The sequence below is a fragment of the Ahaetulla prasina genome, chromosome 2 (assembly GCF_028640845.1).
Source record: "Ahaetulla prasina isolate Xishuangbanna chromosome 2, ASM2864084v1, whole genome shotgun sequence".
In the NCBI taxonomy this organism is placed as follows: domain Eukaryota; kingdom Metazoa; phylum Chordata; class Lepidosauria; order Squamata; family Colubridae; genus Ahaetulla; species Ahaetulla prasina.
The window spans coordinates 457,951-469,766 of record NC_080540.1 but is presented as its reverse complement, the minus strand read 5'-3'; the positions used below and the strand labels follow the sequence as shown (position 1 = coordinate 469,766).

General features: G+C 44.6%; 1 protein-coding gene across 1 annotated transcript in view; it reads right to left on the bottom strand.

Moving 5' to 3' along the window:
* Positions 1–1,268: 1,268 nt before the first annotated feature.
* The window catches only part of LOC131192751 (zinc finger protein 493-like), a 213,528-nt gene continuing 202,980 nt past the window's right edge, over positions 1,269–11,816 (bottom strand). Inside the window, exon 8 of the mRNA XM_058172241.1 lies at positions 1,269–2,879. Coding sequence (XP_058028224.1) covers positions 1,874–2,879 — 1,006 coding nt within the window. The 3' untranslated portion in view covers positions 1,269–1,873. The remainder of the gene's footprint in view (positions 2,880–11,816) is intronic.

Below are 11,816 nucleotides of genomic sequence, written 5' to 3'. Positions count from 1 at the left end.
AAAAGGAGCGGCGATCGCTTTAGTGAAACACACCGGGGTGGGTGGTGGCGGGGAACCGAGTCCTCTTACCCTTCCTGCCTGCCTCCCAGCGGTCCCAGCTCAAGCTCCTCCCAGCAGTAGGAGCGCAGGCCCACTGAAGGCGTCCTCGGGAATGGAAAAGCGGCGGCGAGAGCTTGAGAGGCTGGGTTGTTTTGTTTGCCAGCGGATCAGCAAATCAGCAATCCGGGAGGCTTCGAGCTTTTCAACAGGTGGAGCCACCCTTTTGTGAAAAGGAGGGGACCGAGAACGAGAAATTTCCCCGAAATTTTGGCGGCACCCTCAAAAGATCTCACGGCACCCCTTAGTGCCGCGGCACACCGGTTGGGAACCACTGCCCTAGTGCCATGTAATGGAGTTAGCTCCTGTTACTTGTCCCAACTTCTGCCAACCTAGCAGTTTGAAAGCATGTAAAAAATGCAAGAAGAAAAATAGGGACCACCTTTGGTGGGAAGGCAAGAGCATTCCGTGAGCCTTTGGAATTTAGTCATGGCGACCACATGACCACCAAGACATCTTTGGACAGCGCTGGCTCTTTGGTTTCAAAACAGAGATGAGCACCGCCCCCTAGAGTCAGGAACGACTAGTGCATGTATATGAGGGGAACCTTAGAATTGTTTTCAGACTTGACACTACTTGCTTTAACGCTCCCCGTGTAGTGGAACCAGTGGTGGGTGGCCTCAGTTCGGATCAGTTCACAAGAAACAGTAGTAAAATTGGCAGGAGGCTCCACCCACCGATCCGGACGTCATCAGGAAGTTTCTGTGCATGCTCAGTAGCTTCTGCGCTTTCGCGATAGCGTGTGTGAGCGAAGCAAGTGCACACGCACGGTCGCATCGCACACCGGAGGTAAAGGTAAGTATAACCCACCCTTGGGCGGAGCTTTGGAACAGACACAAAGGTATTTCCACAATGCTCTTCTGTGTTTTAATAAATGAGTTCAAGCAGCACTTTTTTTAACACAACTATATGAAAAAAAGTTACACTGACACTGAAAAAGTGATAACTCAAAAAGATAAAAAGTGTGGCCAGGCAGCTGTGAAGGCAGACAACATTCTGGGAGGTATCACCATCAGAAAAAGGACGTCCGATCCCTCTACATACTTTTTAAAAATTTTAATTTAATTTTTTTATTTGTCAATCATATATCAGATAACTGGTAAAAGTTCCTTTCACATGGAAAGATAAGTTGGAATATTAGCAATTTTCTTCATCACTATGCATTCACAGATCTCCTAGGAATGGTGATGTGATGACCCAAACAGATTGCAGTATTCCAGGTATTCCACACCAGTATTCCACACCAGTATTCCAGGTATGGTCTTACTAAGGCTTTATGAAGCCATACTAACACTTCATGTGTTTTTGATTTTATGCCTCTGTTTATACAACCAAGGATTGTATTCGCTTTTTTAGCTGCTGCCGCACACAGGGAATTCATGCTTAAGTTATCATCCATTTGGACTCCAAGGACCCTTTCATAGTTACTATTTTTGAGCGAGGTTTCAGGTAATCTGCTTTTCCTGCCGAGGTGTACAATCTTACTTTTCTCCACATTAAATTTCATTTTGTTGGATTCAACCTTCTCTCATTTGGATCAGAAAGGCACAATATGCATACAGATAAAAATATAGAGACATGGTGGGTCAGTGGTTAGAATGCAGTACTATATGCTAAGTGCCCATAGCCAGGAGTTTGATGCTGACAGTGTCATGGTTGATTCAGCTTTCTCCTTCTGAGGTGGGTAAAATGAGGACACAGATTGCTGGGGACTATATGTTGACTTTGTAAACTGCTCAGAGAATGCTGTAAAAGCATTGTGGAGTGGTATATAAGTCTAAGTGGAATTGCTATTACTATATATTTTCTTCCGAGCGTGGATCCTTTTATGAGAAGTAAAATTACCTTTCTGAGCAAATGTCTTTCCACACTCCATGCATTTATACAATTTCTCACCTGTGTGGATCTTTTTGTGCATAGTAAATCCACTGCTCTGAGCAAAGGTCTTTCCACATTCCATGCATTTATACGGCTTCTCCCCTGTGTGGATCCTCTTATGGGAAATAAGTTGATTTTTTCGAGCAAAGTTCTTTCCACACTCCATGCATTTATATGGCTTCTCCCCTGTGTGGATCCTCTTATGGGAAATAAGTTGATCTTTTCGAGCAAAGTTCTTTCCACACTCCATGCATTTATATGGCTTCTCCCCTGTGTGGATCCTCTTATGGGAAATAAGTTGATCTTTTCGAGCAAAGTTCTTTCCACACTCCATGCATTTATATGGCTTCTCCCCTGTGTGGATCCTCTTATGGGAAATAAGATTATCTCTCCGAGCAAAGATCTTTCCACACTCCATGCATTTATATGGCTTCTCCCCTGTGTGGATCCTCTTATGGGAAATAAGATTATCTCTCCGAGCAAAGATCTTTCCACACTCCATGCATTTATATGGTTTCTCCCCTGTGTGGATCCTCTCATGGGAAATAAGTTTATCTCTTCGAGCAAAGGTCTTTCCACACTCCATGCATTTATATGGTTTCTCCCCTGTGTGGATCCTCTCATGGGAAATAAGTATATCTCTTCGAGCAAAGGTCTTTCCACACTCCTTGCATTTATACGGTTCCTCTCCTGTGTGGAGCTTTTTGTGAACAGCAAGTCCACTGCTATGAGCATAGGTCTTTCCACACTCCGTGCATTTATATGTTTGCTCTCCTGTGTGGATTTTGTTATGGCAAGTAAGACCATTCTTCCAAGCAAATGTCTTTCCACAATTCATGCATTTATATGGCTTCTCCCCCATGTGGATCCTTTTATGGAAAATAAGATTACTACGACTTCTGAACCTGTTACCACACTCTATGTATAGCTTCTTCCCAGTGTGAATCCTTTCATGGAATAAGTTACCTGATCTTGTTTTGCACATTCAAACTTTAAAAATTCTTTTGTCAAAATCATTTTCTTTTAACTTATATGGTTTCTCTTGTTGGGCAAGAAAGTCATCCATCAGAGCATCGGTGGAAGATGGGCTATCCTGATTCCAATTATTTGACTGGTTTCTCTCATGGCTTTCGAATTCCATTCGAATTCCAAACTTCTCCCTTCCATCTTTAGCATTGCTCACTTGGAACAGTTCCCAGGAATCTTGATTCTCCTGCCCATTATTACCTTCAAAGCAAAAGAGAAATGAAAATGATAACAAGGTTAGAGAAAAAGATCAAACTGTGCAAAGTCAAGTGAATTTCCTTCTGAGTTTCTCTAAAATTTCATTTGGTTGTATGTTTGCATGCTTATAGTGGTGTGAGATAGACATGATAATTTCTACAGTATATTCATGAGTCATGAAAGCTTTGAAAATATCTAGAAGACATTTCTTTGTTTACAAGTATCTAGGTAAAGGTAAAGGTTCCCTTATGTGCTAAATGTTACTCTACAGTGTTATCTCCATTTCAAAGTGAAGAACCACGCTGTCCAAGGCTCTCCATGGTCATGTGAGGCATGACTAAACACCAAAGGCGATGGAGCGCTGTTACCTTTGGTGGTCCCTATTTTTTCTACTTGCATTTTTTACATGCTTTGAATTGCTAGGTTGGCAGAAGCTGGGACAAGTACAGAGCTCATCCCATTATCTTGCACTAGATTTTTCACAACTGCCAACCTTTTCGAAACAGTGTCTTAGCCACGTGAGCCTCCACATCCCTTTCTACAATTATCTATATATATGCAAATCACACTCAAAGTGCAAGATCACGTGAGATGAACTAGCATTAGATTTCACAGGATTGATCTCGCGTATCTCTCACTACTTTAGGCCTCTGCTTTCTGCAAATGCACTGAAGCAGGCAAAGGAACCAATGGCTCGCTACATAGTCACAATGTAAGTCCAAGAAGGGTGGGATGGGGGTATAAGTAGGGCGAATGTTGTTCCAGCACCTCTGCTGTCCTTTGTGTGAATGATGGTCATGGTTCTGCAACATTTGTACCTGGGGGACGGCTAGATCTTAACTTGTAACGCTCTCTTAGTGAACTGTCGTAACTTGGGAATCACCTGTACCCTAGGATGCTCTGAGTTACACTGCATGAGGCCTTTGTTCTTGAATTGGATTAGGAGAATGCTCTTCCACAGCCTAAGTGTGAAAGTTCTGTTTTCACACAATTTAAGAAGGTTTCAGAAGAGAAATAACAACACATTCCTCTCACATGACCTCCAGAGAACACTTAAAAGCACACTTCATTTTTTTCAGCCTCCACAGATAAGTTCAAATAGAAATATACAGATAGGAAATGGCATAAAAATCATCTAAGGAAAGAGACATTGAATCTTTCCTTCCTTGGAGTATGAGAAGGCCAAATCCTTTCCTTCTCCCTCCCAGGAGTCGATATCTGATCACTGATTTTTTAATAAAAAAACTAATTATAATCTGTCTTCTTGAACTCTCTGATTGGGGACTAGAAAACTCTTACCCAGAGAGACCACGTTCCTATCGTTTTCAAGCATGACTTCCGAATGCAGCACTTTTTGGTCAGGATCCAGCTGAGACCATTCCTCCTCAGAGAAATACACAGCCACCTCCTCAAAGGAAACAAGACTCTCCTGAACACGGAAAAAAGAACAGAACAGGAAGATTCACAAGAACTGTTCAGCAATGATTTAGACAAGAGGATAGAAGGGGAACTCATCAAATTTGCAAACAAGACCAAATTGACAGGAATACCAACACTCCAGAAAATAAGCTCGAGATATAGAAGGATTAACAGATTAGGCTCCATATAACAAAATGAAAAACAACTGTGAAAAATGTAAAGTTCTACGTTTAGGAAAGAAAAACCAAATGCATGAGCATAGAACAGATGATGCCTGGCTCAACAATAGAAAGTGCAACAGGGATCTTGAAGTCCTAGTAGACAACCACTTAAACATGAGCCTGCATTGTGCTACAGTTGTCAAAAAAAAAAAACTCCAACGCAATCATAGGCTGCATTAAGAGGGTGATAGAATCAAGATCACATGAAGTGTTAATACCACTTCATAATGCCTTGGTAAGAACACACTTGGAATATTGCATCCAGTGTTGGTCACACTATAAAAAAGATGTTGAGACTCTAGAAAAAGAGTGCAGAGAACAAGAATTATTAGTGGATTGCGGGCTAAAACATATAATAATAATAATAATAATAATAATAATAATAATAATAATAATAATAATAATAATAATAATAATAATAATAATAGAGGAAGTAATAATAATTTCAACCACCTCCAAAAAAAACAACAACAACATTTATTAGAAAACCAACAAAATGCATTTTGAAATAAAATAATAACAACAGAACAACAACAACTTGAAGGGATTGGAGGTTTTCTAGTCAACCCCTGCAGAGAAATACACCATTTCAGACAAATGGTTAACCAACATTTTCTTAAAATTTCCACTGTTGGATTCACAACTTCTGCAGGCAAGTTGTTCCACTTATTGATTGTTCTAAGTGTCGGAATTTCTCCTTAGTTCTAGTTGCATCTCCTTGATTAGTTTCACCCATTGCTTCTTGTTCTACCCTCAGGTGCTTTGGAGAATAGTTTGACTCCTCTTCTTGTGGCAACCCCTGAGATATTGGAACACTGCTATCATGTCCCCTAGTCCTTCTTTTCATTAAAATAGACATCAGTTCCTGCAACCGTTCTTCATATGTTTTAGCCAGTCCCCTAATCATCTTTGTGCTCTTCTCTGCACTCTTTCTAGAGTCTCACATCTTAAAACTGATGCAATATTCCAAGTATGGCCTTCAGGCATTATAGTGGTAACACTTCACTGATCTTGATTCTATCTGAGCCCAGAACTATGTTGGCTTTTTTGGCAGCTGCTGCACACGGCTGGCTCATATCTAAATGGTTGTCCACTAGGACTCCAAGATCCCTCTCACAGTTACTACTATCGAGCAAGGTACTACATATAAAGAACAGTTGCAGGAATTGGGTATGTCTAGTTTAATGAAAAGGACTAGGGGGACATCTAAGGCGCTGCCACTTGAAGGCGGGACAAGAAGCAATGGATGGAAACTAATCAAGGAGAAAACCAACCTACAACTGAAGAGAAATTTTCTGTGAGTGGGAACAATTAATCAGTGGAATGACTTGTCTCCAGAAGTTGTAGTTGCTCCAACACGGGAGGTATTTAAGAAGAAATTGAACAGCCATATATCTGAAATGTTATAGGGCTTCCTGTCTGAGCAGAGGATTGGACTAGAAGACCTCTAAGATCCCTACTAATTCTGTTATTTTTTTCCATTGTTTCCAAATTTCAAAGCTAAAAATAATTAAATGCTGTAAATACACATCCTAATTTTGTAAGAAATACAATTCTGAAAATGTCTTTGATTGAATAAGTATTTAAAGTTTTATCAATTAATTCTGCAATATTAGCTGCTTAAAAAGTAATCCCATATAGGATTCCATTGAGGACCTGTCTAATCAAGAAGATAAAATATTTGCAGATCCCTGATTGGACATAAATGTTTAACTCCTATCAAAGCAGTATAGCACTGCACACCAGAACAACTAGACACAAGAACAGTTTTAAGGCCATCACTCTGCAAACAAATAATTAAATGTCAGACTGTATGAATCTACTACTATTAATCTTTCATAGTTATCAATCTCTTTCCACTTATGACTGTATTTATAATTTTATAATATATGATTTATATTGATATATTGATCATCAATTGTGTTGTAAATGTTGTACCTTGATGAACGTATCTTTTCTTTTATGTACACTGAGAGCATATGCACCAAGACTTTGTGTGTCCTTGTGTGTCCAATCACACTTGGCCAATAAAATTCTATTCTATTCTATTCTATTCTGGATCAACTGATCTATCACTCTGTCTATCATTGATTGATCTAGTAATCTGAATGGAAGAAAACAAAGAAGAGAAAATTCCCTGGGAAAGTCATTTCTCAGCCTTTGCAAAACAGGAATATTTTATCTCTTAATCGAGGCGCAAATCAGGATTAGAAATTATTCTGTACCCCAAAATATCGTGTTTATATGCTCAACATAGCCTGGCATAGGATTTTAGAATTTTAATTCTTGTTATTGGGGTTTTAATTCAATTGGTTTTATTGTTTTATATGTATTTTATATAGGGCCCTATTTGATAGGTTTTTTAATTATTGTTTTATTATATTTATTATTATGGTTTTATATGGCTGTCAATCGCCCTGACTCTTTCGGAAGAAGGGCTGTATAAAAATCTAAATAAATAAATAAATAAATAAATAAACATGGCCACTCCCTTAGGATTTTAATAGTCTGCTTTATTTTTTGATACGATTTGCTTATTTTTGAACTACAGGTAATAAAGCTTTTCAAAAATGGTAATGTGGCCATGTGAGTATTTAGTTATTTTTAATTAGCTTTGCACAATTCCAAGTCAAAGAATTACACCAAAAAAATGGGGTCTCTAGCAATTGCTGCCACTGTGATACGTTTATTCTTGAAGGACTTTTTTAAAAATTGCTTCTTGTAAACTCAAATTTGGAGAGTACCTAGCAGAACCAGAGAAGAAGAGGAAGCTATTCTGACTGACAGGAATTTGAATCTGCTATTCTGCTGCCCATGTTGTGGAAGGACACAAAAGTAATCCAGGCCAAACAAGGGGTGGGGGAAATAGAAGGAAGGAGCACTCTGCACACCCGCTTCACTTCCTGAAGGGAGAATACAAATTTAATTTTTTTCCCTTTCTTACTTGATTTGGAGATTCCACCACTGTTTGATCTCCATCATAAAAGCCAGAAAACTTCATTCTTTGTTTCTCTGAAAGGAATAAATAATTTCAAAATGCATAACAAAATAGGAGGAGGTATTCTATAGAAGAGAAGAGTGAGGGAAAGGAAGGCAGATGGGTAATCTGAGGATCTTGGATTACCTCCTGAGGTGTCTCCACTTGGATCTCCCCTAGGGATCCTCCTGAAAAATAGCTCCTGAGGGGGAATTGATGGATTCTTCTTTCCCTCACAGCACTTCAAATAGGAGGAAGGAAAAAAGAAGCAGAATTAATGTAAATCACAAGAAATAAATGGATTCTTATATTCTGAACACAACCTCAAAGCCCCCAATATCCATCAGTGAGATTGAGTGAGAAAATAATGGAACAATGTCCTACAAGAATTGGTGGGACATCGCCACCTATTATGAATGTCAGAGAGGTTTGGGAATGTCAGAGAGGAGGGATGAATTATTCAAACAGATTCCTTATTCCCTTTTGAACTCCCTAAAATCTCTCACCTTTAATTCTACCTGCTTCTCCGCCTGGCTCAAGAGGAAACCTTCAGCCAGGGCCACCGCCTGGGAGCTGGTCTCTGCTCCACATTCCCTCACCCAGCCCTCCATCTCTGGGGGCAGGAGAGCCAGGAGCTGCTCCAGAACCACCAGGTCCAGCATCTGAGCTTTGGTGTGCTTTTCTGGTCTCAGCCATCGCCTGCAAAAGTCATGGAGTCGGCTGCAAAGTCCTCGGGGACCCTCAGCCTCCCGATATTGGATGAAGCTCCAGGGCTGAACTTCTGAAGGGAGGATGGTTTCCTCCTCCAGGATCTTCTGCCCAGTCCTTGTCCAGAGCTTCCCAGGCTGAGCAGTTGAAGGGCCTTTTCCGGCTCCCTCCTTTCCCAAAGGTTGTGTCTCCATCCTTTCTCTCTCCTGCAGAGCAACTCCAAATGGCTCCAAGGCTCTTCCTTCGACACAGATAAGGGAAGGGTGGCCGGATCCACCCGCCCCCGCCTTCCTGGGATCCCCGCTTCTTCTGCTGCTGTTGCTTTGGAGGTCCGCTTCTTCCTGCATGGAGAGGGCGGCTGGGGAGCATGGGACCAGGGAAGAGCCCCCACCCTCACCCGGAGAACGTCTGGATCGCCCAGCCAAACTCTCCCGCAGCCTCGCAGCCTCCTGCGGAGGTCCAGAGGATGGGAGAACTAGTGCAGGGTCCTAGAGCAGCAAGCGTTTGTGACGTCACTCTCGTCGCCGCCTCCTCTGGAAAGGCAGCCGTGACGTTCGTCCTCCAGTGGACCAATCGGGAACCGCCTGACGTTGCCTTCTCTTAGCAGCGGGCGCCCCCTGGTGGATTAGGGCAGAGTGCCAGGATGGTGGAAAGGGCGGGAAAGAGGAGCGCGCCTGAGGGGAAGGAAGAGGGCAGAGATAATGGACACGGGATTAGGGGGGAAAGCTCCTCACAATTCCTCCCTGACTAAGAAAAGTTTTGTGTCAAGGTTCCAGAAATACCTCTTCTGCGTAAAAGAAACTCAGAGGCATTTTTTTCCCCAGAGTTCTTTACTAGCATGAGGAGACTGGCACGCGATGAGTGCAATTCCAAAACTGAAGTTCCGGATTCGTTTCCCAGTTATACAAACCCCAAGAGTCCCACCCCCCTGACCCCTTTGATGGTCACATGGTCCCACGTTCTTCCAGTTCATTCGAGTATCTTCTTGCCACTCTTCCTGCAGATGTGAACGCCATCCGACCTTGACCGCTTGAAGAATGTTACCATACCCCTCAACCCCCCCCTCCTCCCCTCAGGAGAAAAATGTGGCAGTGTCTGGAAACCTAAAGTCTAATATGGTTTCCAGGCCTGACACTTTGTGCTTTCCAGAGGCGGCACATTCTCCATCTTTCTCTGCTTCCTGTCCAGGAACCGTGTAGAGGATTTGAACTCACTTCCCTCAAAAACAGCCGCCCTGAAGGCTCAGCCAAGATTGTGGGAGGCCTCAAAAGGGACCAAATCCTGTCAGAAACAGCCGGGCGGTCAGAAGAGAAGGACCAGGAGGCTCTCTGGGAAACAGAGTTTGTGTCTTGCAGTTATTGCAACTCTGGTCTTAAGTGGAGGAAGATGGGACACAGGCAGCGAAGCCACAATCAGGGAAATGATTTTTATGCTATTAATATTGAGAGTCGGTGGGCAGAGACAGAGGCAGGCAGGTTTAATCCAACACAACTTTATTAACAGCACAACAGGTGGAACAAGTAACGCCAAACTCTCTGAGAGGAAAAACCCTCTGACAGCTCTTAAATACTAGAGCTGTCAGATGGCTCCTCCAATAGAAATGCCTCGGGTTTCCCGCTTTTCTTCGGTTCGCGTCTTAGCCAATCAGCAGCTTTCTGCTGTTGGCAAGGGAGGAGCCTCAGTCGTAACTCCGAGGACTTAACACCCCTCCCCGATGGCGCATGCGTAGTCTGATAAATACGCCGGCCGACGTCGACTCCGCCCAGATCTTCTTAGTTCAGGGGCGGTGGCCGACGGAGGAGGAGGGAAAGGAGGAGCCAGAACGCCCTGAAGGCCTGCTAAGGCCTTCTGAAACGATGGTGCGGACCGCCCACCCGATGATCCGGATCCCGGTTCACCAGGTAAGTCTGCCGTTGAGATTGCTTCGGGTGTGGAGGGGCGGTGCCTCCCAGCAGCGGCTTGTGGAACGGCCACGGCCACCTTGTTGTTTGTGGTCGGTTTGTCAGTTGTAGTTGGAGAAATTTGTCTGAGTGGCTTGTCGAGTGCATCAGCCTGTGCTTGGGGCCAGACTGCTTCGGTGTTGGTGTCCGTAGGGTCACGGTCCGGCTGGAGGCTGGGAGGGAGTGGCACTCGGCGTCTGAGCTGGTTTATATGCCGCCGCCACTCTCGTCCATCTTCCAGAAGGACCCTGTAAGAGCACAGCCCGGTTAGACTCAGTATGTGGCCGGCCACCCATTTGGGGGGTGACTCAAAATTTTGCGCGAATACAGGATCCCCTTTGGCAAACCCCCGTGGGCACTTCCCACAGCTGATGGGTTGATCTGGACTGTATGCAGGGTGCAGTCTATCCAGGGCTGCCCAGATGGTAGGCATCAACCATCACCAGGAAATTCTGGCCCAAGTATGGCCTGGCAAAATCCAGATGGATCTGGGCCCAAGGCATCCGGGATGCTTCCCAATCTCTAACTGGCACCACTGGTGGTGCCGGCCTGGACTGTTGACAGCGCAGGCATCTCGACACCCACAGTGTCGTGTCCCACTCCTCCACTGACGGCTGGGTCAGGGAAATCCGAATCAGGCTTGCCTCTGCAGCTCTGCCCAAAGTCCTAGCAAAGTCCTCAGAGCAGGCAGGAGACCAGTAAGTGACTTCAGCAAGATAAGTTCGACTTTTGCCTGACTCAGAGACTGCCAGAAAGTAGATCCTTTATATAGGCCATGGGGTGTGGCTTCATGACTCAGCACTCATTAAGGCCTGCGTCTCCCTTGTCTCTGTTGCCTCCGTCTCTCGAATCTTCTGATGCGAGGGTCACACCAATCAGCTGTTGGGAATAAACCCTCGTCAGGCTCACCTGCTGTGGAGGAGGGGAGGGTCTAGCTGCTCCGTTTGCCTGGGCATGGAGTCAGGGCTGGGGCAGGAGATTCTCCTTCTGCAGTTTGTGGGCATGGAGCCAGGACTGGGATCGGGAGGCATACATTCCTCAGTGTTCGGGAGCAGGTAAGAAGGCCCCGGCTGCTCTGAGGGCGGGCAAGACACAACACTATCCCTCACCGCAGGGCCCTTCCCCCGGGGCTGGCGATCGGGATGCGGTCGGGCCGGGTTCTGCTCGTGGAAGGCCCGCACCAGGTCAGGCGTGGGCGTCGGAGGCATTGACCCAGGTGAACTCGGTCCCGTACCCTTGCCACGCAACCAGGTATTGGGCGCCCCTTCAGCCAGCGGGAGTCGCGTATGCTGTGCCTCGTACTCCTCCGCCCGTCCTCGTCGACAGCGGCAGGTGGCGCCCGGCGCCCGAGGG